The sequence below is a fragment of the Tiliqua scincoides genome, chromosome 2 (assembly GCF_035046505.1).
Source record: "Tiliqua scincoides isolate rTilSci1 chromosome 2, rTilSci1.hap2, whole genome shotgun sequence".
NCBI lineage: Eukaryota > Metazoa > Chordata > Lepidosauria > Squamata > Scincidae > Tiliqua > Tiliqua scincoides.
In genome coordinates, this window is record NC_089822.1 from 122,715,379 (window position 1) to 122,737,222 (window position 21,844).

Here is a 21,844-nt window from a genome sequence, read left to right on the forward strand (position 1 = left end):
TGGTCTCAGTCTTGGCTGCCAGCAATAGCACTGGTGGCCTTCAGAGTGCAGTCTGGTAGAAATCGTGGTCTACCTTCATCCTTCTCTTTCCAACTGAGGAATGATCATTCCACCAACGGAAGGGTGGGATAGGCTTGGCCTGTAAAATGCATTTAGAATTTTGCTATTTCCTATTGACTTAGGGCCCAAACCTATCCAATTTTCCAGTGCGGATGCAGCCACAATGCAGTCCAAGGTAAGGGAAAAAAAATATTCCCTTACCATGAGGAGGCTTCAGTGACTACCACCATCACCACAGGATGCAGTGCACGCCCTGTTTCTATGAATGCATCAGTGCTGGAAAGTTGGGTAGGACTGGGCACTTAGATGTCCCTTGCCACGAGCCTGCTACAAAAATGTAGGGTTCTGGGCTTCATGTGCACTGTGAACTCTCAGAACAATGTGAAATGGGGGGTCTCACTTCAGAACTGGGAACTGGAACTGAGAAACGGTGAGGTAGGCCCCAATTCTGCCACTACACTTAGAGAAGGCGTGTCCCTCTCATGGAAAAGGCTGTGTGTTTCTAACAAAATGTTCACTGAAGTGGCTGAACGCCACCAAATGCATGTAAGCGCTAAAAATCAATTCCATCACATTCCATTAAAAAAATAAGCCACAGTTCTGCAATGCCAATAGTGAAATAATGCAAAGATGACAGTAAGGAGCTCTGATATTTCCCTTCTCTCCCTCTAGCACCCACTGACTACTCCACAACCTGTAAGTATCTCGGCATATAAAGTATTAATATCAACCTTTACAACATCCAACGTTCCTAGGAGAGGATTGCAGAGGTGGGGCCTTAGTGAGGTGTACTGTATAAAAGTCATACATTGCAGTGTCATACATAAAAGTCATACATTACATCTGTCTCTCCCTCTCCCCACCCCCGCGGCAAATACTCATCAGTTCCAAAAGATGTTCCAGCAGCATGTGAACTCATGCACTGCAAGCACTCCAGTGAGAGTCCTGTGGTCTCAGTCTTGGCTGCCAGCAATAGCACTGGTGGCCTTCAGAGTGCAGTCTGGTAGAAATCGTGGTCTACCTTCATCCTTCTCTTTCCAACTGAGGAATGATCATTCCACCAACGGAAGGGTGGGATAGGCTTGGACTGTAAAATGCATTTAGAATTTTGCTATTTCCTATTGACTTAGGGCCCAAACCTATCCAATTTTCCAGTGCGGATGCAGCCACAATGCAGTCCAAGGTAAGGGAAAAAAAATATTCCCTTACCATGAGGAGGCTTCAGTGACTACCACCATCACCACAGGATGCAGTGCACGCCCTGTTTCTATGAATGCATCAGTGCTGGAAAGTTGGGTAGGACTGGGTGCTTAGATGTCCCTTGCCACGAGCCTGCTACAAAAATGTATGGTTCTGGGCTTCATGTGCACTGTGAACTCTCAGAACAATGTGAAATGGGGGGTCTCACTTCAGAACTGGGAACTGGAACTGAGAAACGGTGAGGTAGGCCCCAATTCTGCCACTACTCTTAGAGAAGGCGTGTCCCTCTCACGGAAAAGGCTGTGTGTTTCTAACAAAATGTTCACTGAAATGGCTAAACGCCACCAAATGCACGTAAGTGCTGAAAATCACATTCTGTTAAAAAAATAAGCCACAGTTCTGCAATGCCAATAGTGAAATAATGCAAAAATGACAGTAAGGAGTTCTGATATTGTCATTCTCTCCCTCTAGCACCCGATGATGATGACCCCCACATCCTGTAAGTATCTCGGCACATCAAGTATTAATATCATCCTTCACAATATCCACCTTTCCTAGGAGAGGACTGCAGAGGTGGAGCCCTGGGGAGGTGCACTGTATGGAATTTGGCCAGCAAAAGGCCCCTCGGGTGGATGCAGTCAGCTCCACCAGCCAGAGCCCTTGGCCCCCAGCAATGGCACTGGTAGCCTCAGAGTGCAGACTGGCAGAAGTCATGGTCAGCCTTTATTCTCCTCTTTCCTACTGTAGAATGTTCATCCCACCAGCAGATGGGCGGGATGGGATTGGGCTGTAAAATGCCCTATTTCACCTGTTGGTGTTTTGGATTTGGGGAAAATTCACACCAGCAACAAAACATGGTTGCTGTTTGCCACGCCTCATCTCCTGGGACCTGTTTTGTTGTTCCAAGAAGAGACAGCAGCCCAATCCTACCTAACTCACCCCCACCAATGTTGGGGTGCCAGTGGAGCACACACGGCATCTTAGGATGTGGGAGGTGTTTGCAGAGGTCTGGGTAAGGGAACTTTTGTTTCCTTGTCCTGGGGAAAGCCTCTGCTTTCCCTATGTGTCTCCTTGGTTCTGCACCAGCTATTTTGCTGGCGCAGGTGTGAGCAGTGTAAGGGCAACAGAAAGTGAGGAGAGGGATCGGATCCAGGCACACACGTGGACCACCCATCCCACCACGTCACTCCCCTGTTCTGCCTCCATCCCCACCCCCTTTGTCCCATCTCTACTCCCCTTGCGCTGGTGGACGGAGTCTTCTCCACCAGTCAGCAGGTCCAGATGCCAGCAACTGCCTGCAGAAGTGATGTTCCACTGGCATCCTCCTTCTTCTGGTGGCAAAACGCACAGTCCTCTTGAAGAGGGCAGGGGGATAGAATTGGGCTGAGATATCACTAAGCATACCAAAAACAAGTCCTAATTGTGTTTGCTGTGGCAGCCAAGCATCACGAATGCCTGAGGCAGCAGGAAAACCTCTTTCTCTCAAAACAGCCTAAAAGTAGAACTGAGATTAACAATCTATCTGTTTCTCCAGATCCAGCTGTCAATATTGGACCATTCCTTTATTGTTATATTAGCCCCTCCTTTCCTGGATGCAAGTAGCATTGTCATACCCAGAAGATCTCTGGTCAGAATCTTGCTACATCTTCACACCGGCAACACGGGATGATGTTACAATAAGAATAATAGAGTTGAAATAAATCCAATATAGTAGATTAGCTTCAGCAAAGACATGTAAGAAATGCTTGCTTTCCTTCTTCCTGTCTTCAGTGCGTCACATTCAGTGTTCACAAGGTTAGCTCTAGATGAGAAAATTCCTCTAAAACCAAGACTGCTATTAGGAGTAGTGACACTGACAGATCTTTAACCATCTCCCTCAGTGCTCTAGCTCCAGCAACTGCTTCTCACAGCCCAGTCCCAACACCATCATGCTGTCTCTCTGATTGGCCCCTGTTGCCAACACTGCTGACTTACATTTGTTCCTGCACATGTCACGCACTCTCACACAGTGACTCAACTTGGGGGGAGAAAATTGGCAATACTTCTAGAGCAAGAGATCAAATTCAGCAGTTTTGGGTTTGTTGACTTGGGTGAGCAGTGCAGGCAACTAAGAAGTACCTCAAAATTAGGCTACCAGTCACCACAAGACGGAGCTCTTCAAAAGAAGATAGAGTTTATCGAGAAATGTAGAAAACAAGGCACGTTTCCCAGCTGCGTTCCTCCGCAGCCCCGCGCCCTCAACAAAGCTCCGTGATGGCACCCCCCATGGGCTATCGCCGCTCTACCTATGCAGAAATCAGCCCCCCCTACTCACCAGAGGCTCACAGAGCTTCACGCGACCTCCGCCCATGCCGTGGAAACCTGTGAGGTTTCCCGGCACTATAAACTGTGCTTCCGGGAAACCAGAAACACAGTTTCCACCCCCGTTGGGAGCATCAGAGAGGCTTCCGCGGGGTCCTAGCACCTGGCACCAGGGGCTTTTGCCCCATCTCAGTCTATGGCAGGTATGCAACTGTTTCCTTTGTGTTACTTTGCTTAGGAGATCAGCTACAGAGCTTTAAATGTGCAAGTGAAAGAAATCCTTGTAAATAGCTGCTTCTGAACTGCAGGACTTAACTGGAAAGGAGAAAATGACCAGAGAAGGCTGTACTGATTTGGGTTTCCTTCCACTCAGCCAGTGGAAGAAGGTGATTGAGTGGGAAGCTTTGAATGACACACCCATGAAAACGGAGGCTTTAGAAGAAAGAGCGGGGAAGCAGAGCACAGAGCAGAGGAAGGGTGGGGGAGATGGAGAAATTACCACTTTTATTCTGCTGGGCGTGGGTCTGCCTAAGCAGCAAGGACAGGGCTGCAGGATCCCTGGTTCCTGGAGAGAAAAATGCAACAAAAAAGGTGCTCTCTTGAGCTAGAAAGGCAGCCCCTTGAAGGGTGGGGGCAGCTAGCAGAGCAAGAGGGCTCAGCTTCCTGACTGCCTGACAAAATTGCAAAGTGGATAGTGCGGCGGTTTTCCACAACAAAGAAACACAACCAGAATGGAGGGTCTCTGCAGGAAGAGATTGCCTTGCCTCCCGCAACCAGCACAAAGCAACCAAGTGCAGGAGAGGGGGGCCAAAGGGTCAGACTGGAGTTGCTGTTATTTAGACTTGTGAGGACAAGTAGATGCATTGATTTTATTTGAGTGAACGTGTTTGCAATTAAAAAGGGGTTATTAAAAAAATCAAAAATTGAAACAAAGGAAGAAACCCCCCATACACACACCAAACCCATGCAGTGCAGGCTCCCTGCTTCTCACTGAACACCGATTATTTGCGAGATGCCAAAATGTAATCTGGCACTATAAGAAAAACTTAAAGGTAAGAGTTTATATGACCACAAATGCTGGAAGCTTGGTCTTCTATCCAAAGCACTGAAGAGTCAGAAAAGGTGTCTTGCAGAAGGTGGGTTGATTGTTCTGTTCCAGGCATTGCCAATTCAAAGGATCTCGGGCATCAGGGTTGAGAAAGACCCTTGCCTGACACCTTGGAGAGCCATAGGAGAAAGCATCAAGTTCAAAAGATCAATCACAAGATGCAGTACAATGCAGCTTTTCATGCTCTAAATATAGAAATTTATTATTTTCTAAATAATTTCTAAATTCTAAATATAGAATTTATTTATCATATTTCTATCCTGGAGAAGATTCATTCATTCATTCATTTATTCATTCATTCATTCGCCTTTCTCCCTCGGAAAAGTTCACTTAAAATATAATGCCACTTTGGGGGATCAGTGCCCCTGCAACAAACTGTGGCAATAATAAAACAAGTAACAGTTATAGTAGTTACATCTACGTTTTAAATAGCATATCAGACCATTCAAAGAGCTTCATGCACACTATTCCACTATGCACAGGAGCTCGGTTGGCCAGCCAAGCCAAGCCTCTTACTGGCCCCTACAGTGTCCCACGCAGTCTCGGTGCCGGCCAGCCAGCGGCCGATGTCGCGACACATGGTTTGGGAACCGCTGGTTTATCTCGATATTGCAGTGCGGTAAGAGGTGAGGCTGAGGCTCATAATGGCCTAAGGCCACCCACTGAATCCTTGATGGGAGCAACCCTTGGCCTTCCTGGCTCACAGCTCACACTCTTACCACTGCGCTACACTAGCTCTGTCAAGGTGTCAATTCACACAGTCCTCTCCAGTGGTGGAGTCTTGTTCTTTCGGCCAAACTTCTGAGTCATCACTGCTTTCATCCTGAGAGGAAGTCCTCTGTGGAGAATGGTTTTTAGGCCGGTATGGTTCCGGATAGCCAAAATGGTTTGGCCTCTTCATACTTGCTCCCTCTGTGTTGCGAGAAAGCCATGGTTCCAGTTCCGGAAACACAAGGTCAGCCTTCTCACCAGAATGAGACAGAGTTTTACAACCAAAGCTGGACGAAGAAGCCATGGAAGCCGTCTCCATAATGGTTGTCTCTGAAGAGGTACTGCCCAGGTTGCTTTGGCAGAAAGAGTCTCCGGTAGGCCCTGTGTGGCCCCGAATATTCTCCCCACCCAAGTGCAGTCTGTCATGGCGGATCTTTTCCATCACTTCCCATGCTATCTGTTCCAGGCGACTCATCGGCGATCGCATGTTGCATTCCTTGGGGGGCTCTCCTCGGGGTGAAGTGTACAAGCACATCTTGGAAACAGCTCTTTGCAGACGCTGGAGAGGCGTTAGGGCCTCTGAGTTGGAGGATGCATCCCAGGAACCTGGGATTTCTGGGAAGGCCCCAAACAGATGGGCAGGAGAAAATTTCTGGACGGGGGTCTTGGACACGTAGGAATAGAGGCAGAAGAAAGCATCAGCCGTTGCAGCCAGAGTCTGAACCTGCTTGAAGCGGGCTGTAAAGAGAAGGTGGAAAGCATCAGAGTAACAGTAGCATGGATCCAGGAAGCTCCGGCTCCCTTTTCACTCATATCACACCCTCAAGCTTTGGAACAACTGACCTTGTTTCCGCAGCCTCTTTAAATGCACAATGTCTGCACTCTGCCACCAGGGGGCAGCGGCGTTCCACACATTTGTTCAAGCTTTCCTGAACAGGAAGCCTCACCACAATTCCAAATTGATCAGGTTAAGGGAGAGTTCTACCATTCTCCTGTTTCTCAGTATGCAGTGAGAGGGAAGGTGGTCCAAAACACCAAAGATGGTCCCAAAGATGTGCCAGCCTCTGCTCCTCCCACTCTCTAATGTTCTCGCACTCTCGTCCTTTCCACAGTTCCCCTTCTTCTCTGTCCCCCTCTTCTTTTCCAATGCAGGTCAGGGAAGAAGCGGTGGAGGCAAGAGGTGGGCATCCCACCAACCATCTACCCGAGGGGCCCAGATGCCTCATAGAGGGGCCAGTCCTGAGCACCTCACTGTATTTCCTTATACACTAAAAGTTCCTCCTATATATGCTGACACCTGCTCAGAATATCAACAATAACAAAGAAAAACACCCCAGATCATATTCTGGTTGACCAGAGCAAAGATGCTAAAAGTCAACAGCAAGTTCTTAGGAGCTTGAATTTTCTTTAACATGGAACGTTATTTAATTCAATAAAATCAATATAAATGACCATATGCAGCTAACTTAGAACACCCTTTCCCAGGCAGTGCCCTATAGTCCCAGCTCTGCCCCATACAGCCAATGGGCCCTCCCCACCAAGAACGGGGTTCTCCAGCAGCCGTTGCCATTTGGCAGAAACAGATAATCAGAGAGGGGTGACAGCAAGACTGTCACCTGGCAGAGACCAGCATAACACTATAGCAAAGCCGAAGTACACAGACATCAAAAAATCCTATCTTCTTCTCCTGCCTCCACTTCACTTCATCAGTTGTCACCCTTGTATATCTCTTCCAATTAGGAACCCTTTGGGACAGGGAGGTCTCATCCCCTTGCTTTGTAAATTGCTTGGAGCACTTCTTGTTTAGCAGCAATCAGCAAATGAATCAAATCTGGCCTTGCTCAAATTTGGCCAGGACTCCATATTCACACCTCTCCAGCATTTGCCTGCATTTCTTTAGACAGGCCAGCTTCCTCTTAGAGGGACTCCCAACTCTAGACCTCACAGGTAATGAATGTGAGTGGCACGTACTTGCAAGCATCAGGCAAGGATCTTCCATCTCCAGCCTCTGCACTTGGGCTCTCAGGAAGAGCTGGAAGTCAATGCCCTTGGCCTGGGATGGAACAGCAAAGAAGCGAGCTGGGATCCAGGAGGTGGCTTTTGTCTCTTCCTCGATGAAACCCAGATTGGAGAGGACGGTCTCAGCATCAACCTCACAGCGCTCCAGCACCTCAGAGATACTAGGCAGAGAAGGACAGGGTGTGAACAGAGGCAGCCAAGCCCATTACCTCTCCGTTGGCCCTTCTAGTGAGGAACACCATCCTTCTGGGTCTCCTTTTTCCATATGTTTTAAAATTAATAACAACACTATTTGGGCTGCATGGTCAGAAAGATCCAGCTCTATTTTTTTTATTGATGATCCCATTTTTATTTCTATTTTCATGTTTACCTGACTTTCACCCACTTCTGTGGTGGGCATTTTCAGAGGCTGAAACAGAGCACACCAGGCCCACCCCATGCCCTAGAATAAAACTGCCCACACTGCCAAGAAACTGAGTTAACAAGTCCATATATTAGCTGGAAAGGCAAGAAGAATCAGCCTTCTGTTTGGTTATATGCAGGTCGACCGCTGACCTCTGGTTGGTTCACCATCAGCCCTAGATCTTCATATAATTGTATACTTAAGGGCCAGAATTTCGGCACAATAGTTGAGTTATTTATTACAGTTATATTTTTCCTCCAGGGAGCTCCAGGGGGCACATGCAATTCTTCTGCTTTCTTTTATTCTCCCAACAACTCTATCAGGTAGGCATGGCTGAATGTGTGCACCTGGCTTGCAGTGAGCCTCAGTACTGGGTGGTGATTCAAACAAGCATCTCCACAGTCCGAATCTTACACTCTACGACCACACAGGTATTAGGTGCCCCTCCTTCCACCCATCCTCTCCCAGCCAAGCCACAACAAATAATTGTTCCAATTTGTGCCTGAAGCTGACTTTAAAATGTTTGGTTTTTCAGGTTACTTGCAGCAATACACCCACAACACCAGTAATGTCCAGAGATTGCACCTTCAATCTGAAATACCCCTATATCTGCACAAGCTTCATTTCTGCATCATTCTCTTTATGCCTGATTCAGCTGTTCCCTCCCTGGTTCCTCACTTGTGCTTATGCCAAGGGGTTGCACTGGCAATCAGGAGAGTACAGAAAGAGATCAGCTGGATCAGAGAGAGGCAGGAATACAGTCATGCATTTAGTGACAATTCCATTTGGATTCCCCTCTTCTTTCCAAACTAAGGGCATCACCCATGGGAGGGTTCCCGTTTTATCCTCACAACCAAGCAAAGTAGGTTATGTTTAGACAGTGATTTTCAAAGAGTGTACCGCAACACATTGGCGTGCCATGAATGCTCTGCAGGTGTGCCACAGAAGTTTGGGGGAGGGTCATTTATTGTAGGGCCACTGGAGATCTGAGCCCACCACCACCATCAAAATGGTTTGCCTTGTCAGTTGTCAAAAAACTGATATTGTGTATTGGCAATTTTAATGCCTTTCAGTGTGCCATGACTCAATGCCCATGAGATGAAAAAAGGTTGAAAATCACTGGGTTTTGAGAAAGTGATCAGCCCAAGATCTTTCCATCAGCTTCAGGGTAGAGCCACATCCAGTGTCCTGTCCACCACTTCTCTTCTGGTGGTGAATGTTCTCTGATGGGTGATTCTTCATGCCAAGCTCTCCACAAGTATACTCCACTCTTACCTGGAGCTGGTCTTGTTGGTGCTGCCTGACAGGGCACTGGAAGCCATGCTGTGATCCAAATTAAGATGCTGGTAAGGCCACTGCATACCTTTTTGGGACCTGCCATGAAAGCGAAGGCAGTGAGGAGATTCCTAAAGATATATTTACACTATGAGCAAATTGGTCTTAATGATTGTTATCTTTCCCCAGATAATTGTAGACCTCGGGGTGGGCAGAAAGAGAACTCTAACAGAATTTCCAGCATCCTCACCAAACTACAATTCCCACATACTTCTAGGTGGCTGTCAAACTGCTATACACGTGTAAAGTAGACGTGTCCAGATACATTTGCCAGGCACGCTCATTCCACTCGCCCACCTCACACACACACCCCACACCAAGACTCTCCATGAGATAGTCAAGCTGAGGCTGAATCTATACATGCAACAGAGATACATGGGGGGGGGGGGAGCTAGAATAATCTTGAAGGGGATAGAATGGACTGAACTATTTCAAACTGCAGAAGAGAGGATCACATTTTTTTTTTAAAAAAAATCCTCCCCTGTGTAAAATAACAACAAAAAGTAAAAAAGAAAACTAGTATAGCAAAGACAGTGCTGTACTTGTACTACAGGTTTGATCCTGATGTACTACTTGTCTTCTGGTAGGGAGAATTTCTTTCTTTCTTTCTTTCTTATGGGAAAATTAAGTATTCAGAAACTAGATTCCCCCACCTACAGTTTATACTGATACAGTCCATTCTACTACCTCATTCTACCACCTCTTGTGGAGATCGAGCCTGAATCTCCTTGACAACTTTTTCCTCTGCTAGCAGAGCAAAAGCATCAGGATGTGAATACTCATCCGATTATTCTTTTTACATCTTAGCTAGGGATGCCTGGAAAAAAAATCCTCAGAGATTTCAAATGCCTAAGAAGGAACCTGAATATTTACTCTGAGTCTCACTTTAGGCAAAAAATGTTGGTGGCGACTCCAGGGCTCTTAGATAATTTTTGACTGGTAGTGAATCTTGACAAATATATCTTCCATGACATCTCTAACCTTGCTTACAGTTTCCTGCTAATTGACAGCTTAGTAGAGAAGTGGAGGGGACAACCTAGGAGATGATGCAACGGACGTCAATGGCAACTGGCCGATAACATCCAAACAACATATGGGTGGGGACAGCAGAGGCCCCACCACCATTCTCTGGCCTTTTCCAGTGAAGTCAGGTGCAAAAGAGCTGTGACACCCTTCCCAAAAACTCAACAAGAAGGCTATGAATAGAAAGCAGCTTCTGTTAACAATGAATACAGGCTTGGCAATGTCAGGAAACCCATGATGAGTTCATTCATCATCCAAGTAAGAGTTGTGACACTCAAGGCCATGATCCAACACTGAGCCCTGGTTCATGCATTATCTGAGACCTCAGATGGTGAAGTGCAGCTCATCCCTTCCCCTCCAGATGATGCCACATATGAGCCAAGGTCCCCCACAGGAGTGCAATGGCCCCATTCACATGATTTGCCACCCTCCTCACGGTGTGGAAAATTCATGTGAATGGAGCTCAGCACCAGCATTCCTGGAGATGGGGGCAAAATGCTTCCTTTATTCAAGTGTCTGGTCTCTGGTGTAAAGCTGCCCAGCCCCCTCGTCTTCACAGCCAGTCATAGCTGCAAAAGCAATGCAGGTAACGCAGCAGCAGTCACAGTGGGGCTCCTCAGATCTGTGCCACCTAAAGAGGCCTAGGTGCCACATCCTGGCCCCACCCCCTGCTTGGCCCAGGGCTGCGGTGTTTCAGGAGATGCTTTAGAAAAGTCCCCAAAGTCTCAATTAAAGTCGAAGCCTCAGAAAATAACAAATTCTTCAGTTGAATATCATCTGAACAGTCTGCCCACTTGTTCAAATAGGGGGCTGAATATTTCTTACTGGTCATTACGTTGAACATACAATGCAAAATCATATGGGAAAGAGATTCTACCTTACCCAGCTCACATCTACAGCATCTTTCATTATATGGGGTCTTCTTGAATCTTCCATACAGCACAGCCGAGGGAAATACATTGCACAAGTCCCTTGGTGTGAAAGTGCCATAAAGCACTTTCACACCAGAGTCGGGAGGCTGGAGTCGGGAGGCTGGCACACAAATGCACGCCGGCCTCTGGAATCTAACTCTCGCACCATTGCACTGGAGGAGAGGTGAGTTCACACAGGCCATGTCAGGCAGGTGTGGGGGTCTGCGGAGGGTGGGGGGGAAGACGGAATGGAGGTGTTCTGGGGTGGGAGAGGGTGGGTGGGAGGTGGGCCCATGGCAGCCCTGGGCCAAGCAGGGGGTGGGGCCAGGATCTAGCACCTCGGCCTCTTTAGGTGGCACAGTTCTGAGAAGCATCACTGGGACTGCTGCTGCATAATCAGGATAAGAGGAATCAATTCCCCCGGCCCTAAGCTGAATTGGGGCCAGCCCCAACCCCGCACTGGATATGTAACAGGTCAATTGGCCTGCCGGTTCCAGTGCGGGTTAGGATTGGGTTGCCTGTATGCTAATACTACTGTTGCTTTACATGTCATCACCAGGACGGATGATTTCATTTTAAACTGTTATTTATTTGTGCGTGCATTTCACAACAAAAACCCTCAAGATCTCACTTCAGAAGAAAAACGTGAAACTCTTTAAAATTTAAAAAAAATCAAACTGAAATGCTGAAATATCGCCAAGCTTCAGATTTGTACCAAAATGCCATGCCAAGAAGGCTTCCATTTCTCACCTGAACTCGCCTCTGTCTTTGTCCAGTAGCAGTGTTGCTGGAGGGAGAAGGGGGGGGGGAAGGCTGTAGTGAGCAAAAGGTGCTTGAAGGATTCCTCCACCCACCATTCCCATCTTCTCTATACTTTCTCTTCCCCCCCTTTCCTTTTACAGTCCAGGATATGGGAGAAGCAGTGCAAGTGAGTAGGTGGGCAGAGGTGATTGCCCCCTACCCCAATTCCTGCCTGAGGCGACTGCATCAGTTGGCCTCACTGATAGTCCTGCCCTGCCTGTTGGCTTCAAGATGCTCATGGCATTCACCTTCAGCTCCAAGGCTAAGGTCATCTTCAAAGCTGGTTCTGTTACTGCAGGATTCTGCAAGAGAAGACAAACAACAATACATCCACAGTCACCCAAGTGCAACAAGTTCAGAAACCGGAAGGGGACTGGACAAGATCAAATGTCCAGATGGCTTTCCTCATACAGTTCTCCCAGGAACAGGTTACAACACAACTTCCTCCAAAGAGGGCTCTCGTGAGTTGCGACAAAAGCAAAAGAACATGGTACTGATGACAGACGGGAAGTCAACATCCTGAAAGTCTCAGCAGTTTCTTTTTAATGCAACTTTCTCACCCTTGCAGTTACAGAAATGCAACTGAAAGTGTGTGAACAACACCTCGAGAAATCAGAGAGGGTGGAGGAGTTGCTGAACAAACTTTCTGTAGGACTGTAACATATAATTCCTTAGTAGGTTAGATTAATTGATTTTAAACCTTGAATAATACATTTTAGAAGATGCTGCAAGGGTTTTGCTCTGGATTTGCAGTTTGGATCAGCCAATGCTCCAGCCACAGTTCGGCTACATATTTATTAAGTGGACTGAAGCTGTGAAAGGCTATCATGTTGAGTAGGGCACTGGAGGTGCTGGACTGCATCACTCTTTCCTTCCAGCCATTTGTCTGCTCAAAATCACTTTGGCAAGCCGCTTCCCCATTTGTGTGTGTGTGGGGGGGGGGGAAACATTCAGGGTCATGTATCTCCTGAAAGGAGAAAAGCAACTGGGGGAAAGGGAGTGTGAGTAGAAAAATGGCCCAAACTGAAAGGAAAGACCACCCCTCCCTGTTGGTACTCCTCTCAAGGCTGCAGCCTCTGGTGCTTGTTTGATTATCATCCCAATCCTAACTAAACCCCCCCCCCCCACACACACACACTGATGCATCCGCAGCAACAGAACTCACTCCGCGTCCTGGATGGCAGGAGGTCCTGGAGGCTTCTTTAAAATAAGGGAACTTTTGTTCCCTTACCCCAGGGAAAGCCTTTGCTGCCCCAATGGATTTCCTAGGATTTGCCCCAGCCATTTTGCTGGTACAGAACCAAAGAGATTAAGGGAGAGAGAAGGGAACAGGGACAGGGATAGAATCCTGGCGCACACTGGTGCTGGTGGGAGCCACCTCCTCCCTCCCTCATATCACCTCCCATCTGCCCCCTCAAACCCAGAGGCTCCCCTGTTCCTCCCGCTCCCTCCCTGGTCCTCCTATTGCCCTTCCCCCGTGCCAGCTTGCCTGCAGTTCCACACATTGCCGACTGACAGCAGGCCTCCGGCACAGCTAGTGACCGTTCTGAAATGGCTGCCAGTGGCACACGGCACATGCTGCCACATGGCCACTTATGACCGCTGGACCACTGTTCCACTACCGTAAAGCACAGTTGGGATTGAAATCCTAGTTTGTTTTGTTCGGATTTGGGAGAAAGTTACATGTGGCTGAGAATTTTGTATTGCTTGACCTGAGATCCCCTAGAACTTGGATTCTAAATGTCCAAGCCCTAGCCTGCCTTGCTCCATTGTCAAGATAACCACAGCAATTATAGAAGTGATGGAGAGCACTCACCATTGGCAAGGGGACCAGAGATACCCTCTGGGAAAGGTTCCACTGAAGAGCTGAAAACCAGAATCAAAAATAATATATTACTCTCTTATTTAAAACTCTCTCATTACAGTCTTAATGAAACCTATTATTTCCCTATTCTGAAGATCATAAGAACATAAGAACAGCCCCACTGGATCAGGCCATAGGCCCATCTAGTCCAGCTTCCTGTATCTCACAGCGGCCCACCAAATGCCCCAGGGAGCACACCAGATAACAAGAGACCTCATCCTGGTGCTCTCCCCTACATCTGGCATTCTGACTTAACCCATTCCTAAAATCAGGAGGTTGCGCATACACATCATGGCTTGTACCCCATAATGGATTTTTCCTCCAGAAACTCATCCAATCCCCTTTTAAAGGCGTCTAGGCTAGACGCCAGCACCACATCCTGTGGCAAGGAATTCCACAGACCGACCACGCGCTGAGTAAAGAAATATTTTCTTTTGTCTGTCCTAACCCGCCCAACACTCAATTTTAGTGGATGTCCCCTGGTTCTGGTATTATGTGAGAGTGTAAAGAGCATCTCCCTATCCACTCTGTCCATCCCCTGCATAATTTTGTATGTCTCAATCATGTCCCCCCTCAAGCGTCTCTTTTCTAGGCTGAAGAGGCCCAAACGCCGTAGCCTTTCCTCATAAGGAAGGTGCCCCAGCCCCGTAATCATCTTAGTCGCTCTCTTTTGCACCTTTTCCATTTCCACTATGTCTTTTTTGAGATGCGGCGACCAGAACTGGACACAATACTCCAGGTGTGGCCTTACCATAGATTTGTACAACGGCATTATAATACTAACCGTTTTGTTCTCAATACCCTTCCTAATGATCCCAAGCATAGAATTGGCCTTCTTCACTGCTGCCGCACATTGGGTCGACACTTTCATCGACCTGTCCACCACCACCCCAAGATCTCTCTCCTGATCTGTCACAGACAGCTCAGAACCCATCAGCCTATATCTAAAGATCATAAGACAATAAAGTCCCCCTCGACAAAGCTTGATTTGGACTTGGGGTTTCCTAGGCTTTGAGACTGACCAATAATTTCCCCTTTGGTTAGGGAGGTATTAATGAGTTGTATGGTTGTTGTCCCATTTGCAGGTTCATTCTGTGATTTGGCCAACTCTTACGTATGCGTCTTCTTAATGTTTAGTCGTGAGAATGGATAATGGCCGGATCCCAAAGGATCTCCTCTATGGAGAACTTGTGCAAGGAAAGTGCCCTACAGGTAGACCACAGCTGCGATACAAGGACATCTGCAAGAGGGATCTGAAGGCCTTAGGAGTGGACCTCAACAGGTGGGAAACCCTGGCCTCTGAGAGGCCTGCTTGGAGGCAGGCTGTGCAGCATGGCCTCTCCCAGTTTGAAGAGACACTTGGCCAACAGACTGAGGCAAAGAGGCAAAGAAGGAAGGCCCATTGCCAGGAAGACAGACCAGGGACAGACTGCACTTGCTCCCAGTGTGGAAGGGATTGTCACTCCCGAATTGGCCTTTTTAGCCACACTAGACGCTGTTCCAGAACCACCATTCAGAGCGCGATGCCATAATCTTTCGAGACTGAAGGTTGCCAACAAATGTTTAGTATTTTTCTCTTCTGCATTCTTTCTGGGCTGTACATTTCTCCTTCCTTTCTCCAGTCACCTGCATCAAATTCTGCCTGTCCTCCAGTAGTCTTTGGACCTACCTGTATTCATTAATGACCTTTGGTCTGTTCTCATCATCATTAGACTTCAGTTTATTCTTGGCCTGGTCACCCAGGCCTTTTTGGTGAGATGAGTTATGCAGACTCTTATCTCCTTCTGTTCCTATTTGACTTTGACTTTGGCTGTAGATTCATGGTTTTTGTTTTTTTCAGAAATACAAATACAAACCTTTCCCCACTTGTAACCCACCATGTTTCTGAGCATTAAATTGGGGGGGGGGGGGAGGAAACGGGATTGATGTCTATTAAATGGTAACTAAGGGCCTACAAAGGATCATTTCTGCCTGTGGTAGCAGTTATAGCTTTCAAACTCAGCAAACACTGAATTCCAGCTGCATCACAAAAGAATCTAAATCCTTAAACTTAACAGTTTTGCAAATTTTGAGGGTTTATGAAATATAAATTCAGATATAGTTTGGAGAATCTGTAAAATGGTGGGGTTTGTTCTGGGGCAGGCAGATCCATGAGGTACTGGGAGACTGAAAGGAGTGTGCTTGGGGAGGGAGGAGGGGTCCTCCTGGAAAGCAGGGGCAGGCAATTAATTTCTGTGGAGTTGAGGCTATGCTGTGCTCCGGGAGGGGCAGGAATCACAGCACTGCTACATTTATTTTCTATCCAAGGAACATGAATAGAAGTGGTTTTACTCTGAATAACACAATTGTGTCACCTAGTGGAAAGAACATGACAGAAAAAGCCATTTTCTTGGAAGACCTGGGAGGGGTACAACTACTGGCTAATGGTTGGCAACCTTCAGTCTTGAAAGACTATGGTATAAGCCTACAGCACCCGGTATTCCCAGGCAGTCTCCCATCCAAGTACTAACCAGGCCTGACCCTGCTTAGCTTCCGAGATCAGACGAGATCGGGCTAGCAAGCTTCAGATTCAGTACAACATTCTGGAAACCTCAACTTTTGTTCCAAAGATATTTTTCTATACCACCTAGAAAATAAAACATTTCGCATTTAGATCCCAACAACAGGGATCTAAAGGGAAGGCAACCTTAGACTTAAGCCAACATGGCACCAAGGACACACAGGGTGAGTGGCTTCACTAGGGTTTGTGTTACCCAATGCGGGAGGCCAGTACATCACTCCCAAGATGGACCTCCTCCCATGCAGTGGAAGAGAAGCTCAACTAGAATGCATACCACTAAGCAGGAAAGGCACCACCATCAGGTGCAGGAAGATGCCAGTATGGCTCAAGACAGCCTCCATGGACAGAGGCAGTGTACCTTCATTTGGAGTTGTTGAGGTGGCATCAGCATGAGAGGCTCCTGTTTGTGGGCTTCTCGGAACAACTTGGGAGGCTTCCTGTGCAAAGCAGGATGATGGTTTGGAGGGACTCTGGCCTGATTTGGCAAGGATCCTTTTAAGGTCATATGTCACAAAAATAGACCCTGGGGTGAGTGCCTAATGGCAGAATTCTGGACCTGATACAAAGAAGAATAATTACCTATCTTTTTTGTTTTATCCTTGCTTGTACTGTAATATGTGAGGCTTCCTTAGAGACAGACGTTTATACGGAAACTATGTCTCAGTTTTCACACAAGAGAAATTTTCTTCAGCCATTGCTGAATCCAAATCCCACAGGAACTATCACATGCATTACAGTCACTCAGCATGGTGGAAATCTTCCTTGGTTTCCATGGTCAAATTGTTGTGCGGCAAACAGAACCCTCCCCCCCCCACACCCAGCCCCATTGTGTGAATGCAATGGCTTGCTAGGATTCAGGGAGAGAACTGGGGAGGGTGTGTCATGGCGGGTGTTCCTGTGGCACTTGTGTCTGCTGTTTTTAGTTCCTCTCTAGAGACACTTGGCCAACAGTCTGAGGCAAAGAGGCAAAGAAGGAAGTCCCATAGCCAGGAAGACAGACCAGGGACAGACTGCACTTGCTCCCAGTGTGGAAGGGATTGTCGCTCCCGAATCGGCCTTTTCAGCCACACTAGACGCTGTTCCAGAACCACCTTTCAGAGCGCGATACCATAGTCTTTCGAGACTGAAGGTTGCCAACAACAGTTTTCGGGAAATGTTGACCCTGAGCATTTCATCAAGGCCAGCCCTAGATCTAGTATTCTTGACAGGCTACGCGAGAGAGACCATGATAGTCACCTGCCCTATTTCTAGCTCTTTAAAGCTCTGGGCTCGCATTTTAGCCAGCTTAGCAAAGTGTTTGGTAATCCTTCCTGAAAGGATTCAAATCTGCCTTTTGTGAACATCTTCACAAAAGGAATTATACTTGACTATTTGACACTTGGCACAAATTTCTTGGCCCTGGCCCCGTCTCCCACAGCACGCGACTGGTACTCTGGCTTTAGTCTTCAAAATGGAAACACAGTGAGGCAGCGGGGAGAGTATCGTGACAGTGTCTTTGCAATGGCTGTGTCTTTGCAACAGTTGCGCACCTCACAATAATAATGTCAAAATTATTTCAAAACAAGCTGTTATAATTCAGTCAGGTCAGTAGATGGAACCACAGTCCAGAGAACCTTAAGGTATCTATGTCAGGAGGCTCACCCCACAAGGATCCAAGGTTCCACAGCACAGATCCAAGGTTCCTATTTCTAGCCCAGGCAGCTCTACACAGAGTTATGGAGGACACCGGCACACCGCTGAATGTTCTGCTCTTCTTTGGAATGGAGATTCCCACACACCCCAAGTTGGAGGCAAGTAAGATGTGAGTATACATCATATTGCAGTCTCTCAATGGAGGTGCCATTCCCTGTAACTAACACGGAGCTCAATCCTATTCAACTTTCTGGCACTAGTGCAGCTGCAATGCAGCCTCAAGGTAAGGGAATAAATGTTCCATTACCTTGAAGAGGCCTCTGTGACTTCCTCCGTACCACAGGATGCAGCGCATGCCCCGTTGTCACAGCTGCCCTGGCACTGGAAAATTGGATAGGATTGGGCCCACAAGCATCTTTTGATAAGGGCTCATGCATTGTTTGCTTATTTGCTTGTTTGTTTACACATTTTATAGCATCCTTCCTCCAAGAAGATCAGGGTGATGTATATAATGTTTTCCCTCCTTTCATCCTTCCAATAATCCTGTGAGGTAGGTCAGGCTGACAGATACTGACTGGCCCAAGGTTACCCAGCAAGCTTTGTGGCTGAGTAGGGATTTGAATCTGAATCTTCCAGGTCTAACACAAGAACTACTACACCGTCTTCTCCACCAGCCTATTCCCTCCTCCATGTAGACTCACCTGCATTCTTCCAGCCAGGTCTCAATCTTGTTGGATGAGCTCCCTGTTGGAAACAAGTCAAAGAGGAACACATATTTATCGTGGGTACTCTCCAAAATATTCTTTGTTCCTTTGATCAAATCAAAAAATTCAAAATTTTTATTTTGACAATCCCATACTGTTAGGAAAGCGCTCGGGAGGTGACTGTGATGGTTGTCCTCTTCTATTGGATGTTCCAGGACTTACAAGAGCCAGCACAGCTGGGTGCACAACTCACTCCATCACTAGTCTGACCAGACGGACACAATAATAGAGGTCAGTGTTTCTCAGACTGTGGGACAGGACCCACTAGGTGGGTCGCGAGCCAATTTCAGGTGGGTCCCCATTCATTTCAATATTTTATTTTTAATATATTAGATGATGCTCCCATAGTATGTGACTGCATATGGGGAAATGTTACAGACCTGTACTTTTAACAAGCTACTATGTATATTCTTTTAACAATGATAGTCAATGGGACTTACTGCTGGTAAGTGTGGGTAGAATTGCAGCCTAGGAGTGTTACAAATTGTCCTGCTTGATGATGTCACCTGGTCATGACATCACTTCCAGTGGGTCCTGGCAGATTCTCATTCTAAAAAGTGGGTCCTGGTGCTAAATGTGTGAGAACCACTGATAGGTCCTATACGAGATTCTATATGAGACACGTAACCAGAAGCGAACATTCCCAACTTCCTAGCTCACAATGGTAACATACAGGGAGGTAGGAAAGGTCAGGTGCAGTACCAGATTGTTTCTAATACAGAGATTGTGTCATATCTAATTATTCCACGTTTAGTAGAATGCATGTTAAAAATGCAGACTGTTGAAAATTCATGTGAGTTTTTCCAGGAAAGAAAATCCCCTGCAATTTTGATTTTGCTCTTTTACGAACCCCAGTTGCATTATAGAATAAATTATTTCATCTGACATATTTCCCAACCTTCAATAAGAAAATGAAAAGTGAAAGAAACAGGAAAGGTGGTGGAGAGGAAGAGCAATATGACTCAAGTGGATGCACGGGTAACTGATTTTGTCAACGGCAGGGCCTGGCCATACCTTGTGGTAAAGCACATGACATGCTGTATGTACAACCCCTGTGATTTCCAGTTAGAAAGATCTCAGATAGCAAAGACTGGGGGGAAACCACTCCCTAAGAGATCATGAAAAGTTGTGAAAAATAGCTAGTGCTGGGCTAGATGCTCTGATGGTCTGGAGCAGGGGTGTCCAAAGTTTTTGGCAGGAGGGCCACATCTTCTCTCTGACACCGTGTCAGGGGCCGGGGGGGAAGAATTAATTTACATTTAAAATTTGAATAAGTTTACATAAATGAATATATTAAAGAGGAACTTATATGAATGGATGAAGGTCTTGCAATAGCTCAAGGCCTATAAAAGACCTTGCAAAAAGCAAGTCTGGCCATTCCTTTGCTGCTGCTGCTGCATCACAGACGTGAAACAGCAAGAAGTGGAGGGAGCCGTCATTCCACAGCTCACGTGAGTGGTCAAACAGTCGCCCTCATGCTGAGAGCAGTTGCATCGGGCCAGTGTGGGCTCAAACAAATCTCTGGAGGGCCAGAGACTCATTGGAGACTGGGGGCTCCCTGAGGGCCACATTGAGAGACCTTGAGGGCCACAAGTGGCCCCAGGGCCTGGGCAAAGACAGATGTAATGAAAAAGGACAGCTCATAGCACAATTCTGATGCATGAGTGTGGCTCTCCAAGTGACATGACAAGCATGTATACTAGCAAACTGAGCACAGCCCTAAGTCCTTCCCACCCCCATGCTTCAAGGAGGTGGGTCACTGTTACTGTTTTAAAAGGACTGGTTAGTTGGCAACCTTCAGTCTTGAAAGACTATGGTATAAGCCTACAGCACCCGGTATTCCCAGGCGGTCTCCCATCCAAGTACTAACCAGGCCTGATCCTGCTTAGCTTCCAAGATCAGACAAGATTGGGCATGTGCAGGGTAACAGCTGCTGCATTAACATTTATGCATTTCTTCATTCATTTTCTCTTTCTTAAAGGTATCTTTTCATCTAAAAGGAACGTTGAGGGAGAAAAAATATTTTTTGATGTCAAAACCAGGGATCTGCCAATCCGCAACGTGCTCAGCCATCTTCTGCTTCAAACATGAAGAATTCCCCCCACCCACGCACCCATTTCAGCTGAGCTCTGAAGGAGAAACTCTCATTTGGATTGGATGCCATGAGTCTGATTCCACCACTGCTCACAAAACGTTGTGCCTTTTACTACCTGAAGGCAGCTTCAAATGGAAACCACAGTGCTCATAGACCATGGAAAGTGTACATGGAATATGAGGGCACCTCATGTATAGAGTGGCAACTAACAAGAGGCTGAGCTGTGAATTACAAACTTCTCTTCTGCCATGAACTCACTTGGTGGCCTCGGACAAGTGACTCTGCCTCTGTCTCAGCTTCACGTGGGGACTAAAATACTGACCTACCTTGCAGGGTTGTTGTGAGGACTAGAACAAGTTAATGTATTGGAAACGCAAATATGCTATATACAGACAGAAATATTACTAGGCCAAAAGATGTGTTGTGGGAATGCATGACCAGAAAGCCAGTAAAGAAGCAGAAAAGTGTGCAAATGCACAGCGACCGCACCTGGCAAGAACCCATCCACCAAGGATGGTGGCTGCACCTGCAGCGCTTCCTGTGGAGCGTCAGGTACCTCATCTTCAACGGCCACGCTGTGCCACATGCAGCTGCGTTTGGCCCACGCCTGCCTCCGCTCCCACGAGGATTGCCTCAGCCATGGGGTGAAATTTTCCATAGCTAGCAGAAAGCTAGGAAGAAACAAAACATAAGGGAGCTGAGATCCGAGGATGACAGACTTGGTGGCAATGACAGGAATTCTTCTCTTGGGGTCATTGTAAGACGGTTTACCAGCCATTTGTTGTCTGGGACGCAGGGGTTTTCCCCTTTGGATTACAAGTAGAGACACACTTCATTTGACATTCAAACAGATACGCATGAGTTTTTCTTGATCCTATGTTGATCCTTCCTCCTTCACCTGGTTCTTCAGGTGGGGAAGGAAATCTCTGAAAGCTTTCGTTTCTTCACTATAACCTGAAGCTGACTTCAGGAGCAGTGGCATTCTTGGCCACTGTGTCACCTGGGGCACTCCTCCAAGGATGCCACCCCCCACTTGGAGACGCTGCCCCCCTGCCCG

General features: G+C 47.1%; 1 protein-coding gene and 1 pseudogene across 1 annotated transcript; both read right to left on the reverse strand.

Annotated features, from left to right (window-relative positions):
- Positions 1-4,936: 4,936 nt before the first annotated feature.
- Positions 4,937-21,445, reverse strand: TESPA1 (thymocyte expressed, positive selection associated 1). Its single transcript, XM_066612799.1, has 8 exons — positions 21,277-21,445; positions 18,630-18,672; positions 13,689-13,738; positions 12,121-12,174; positions 11,822-11,858; positions 9,078-9,176; positions 7,352-7,560; positions 4,937-6,118 (listed from the first exon to the last, which is right to left on the reverse strand). The coding sequence occupies exons 1-8, from the start codon at positions 21,443-21,445 to the stop codon at positions 5,418-5,420; spliced, it is 1,362 nt and encodes a 453-aa protein (XP_066468896.1). The 3' UTR covers positions 4,937-5,417.
- On the reverse strand, positions 20,514-20,630 carry LOC136642832 (5S ribosomal RNA; annotated as a pseudogene).
- Positions 21,446-21,844: the final 399 nt, after the last annotated feature.

Bases quoted from the DNA above. Each gene is read 5' to 3' on its own strand.
- TESPA1 (XM_066612799.1), bottom strand. From the start codon at position 21,445: ATGGAAAATTTCACCCCATGGCTGAGGCAATCCTCGTGGGAGCGGAGG. The intron at 9,177-11,821 runs GTGAGAAATGGA...CTTTCATGGCAG, and splicing joins AAAGACAGAGGCGAGTTCAG to GTCCCAAAAAGGTATGCAGT. The intron at 7,561-9,077 runs GTAAGAGTGGAG...TTCTCTGCCTAG, and splicing joins ACCAACAAGACCAGCTCCAG to TATCTCTGAGGTGCTGGAGC.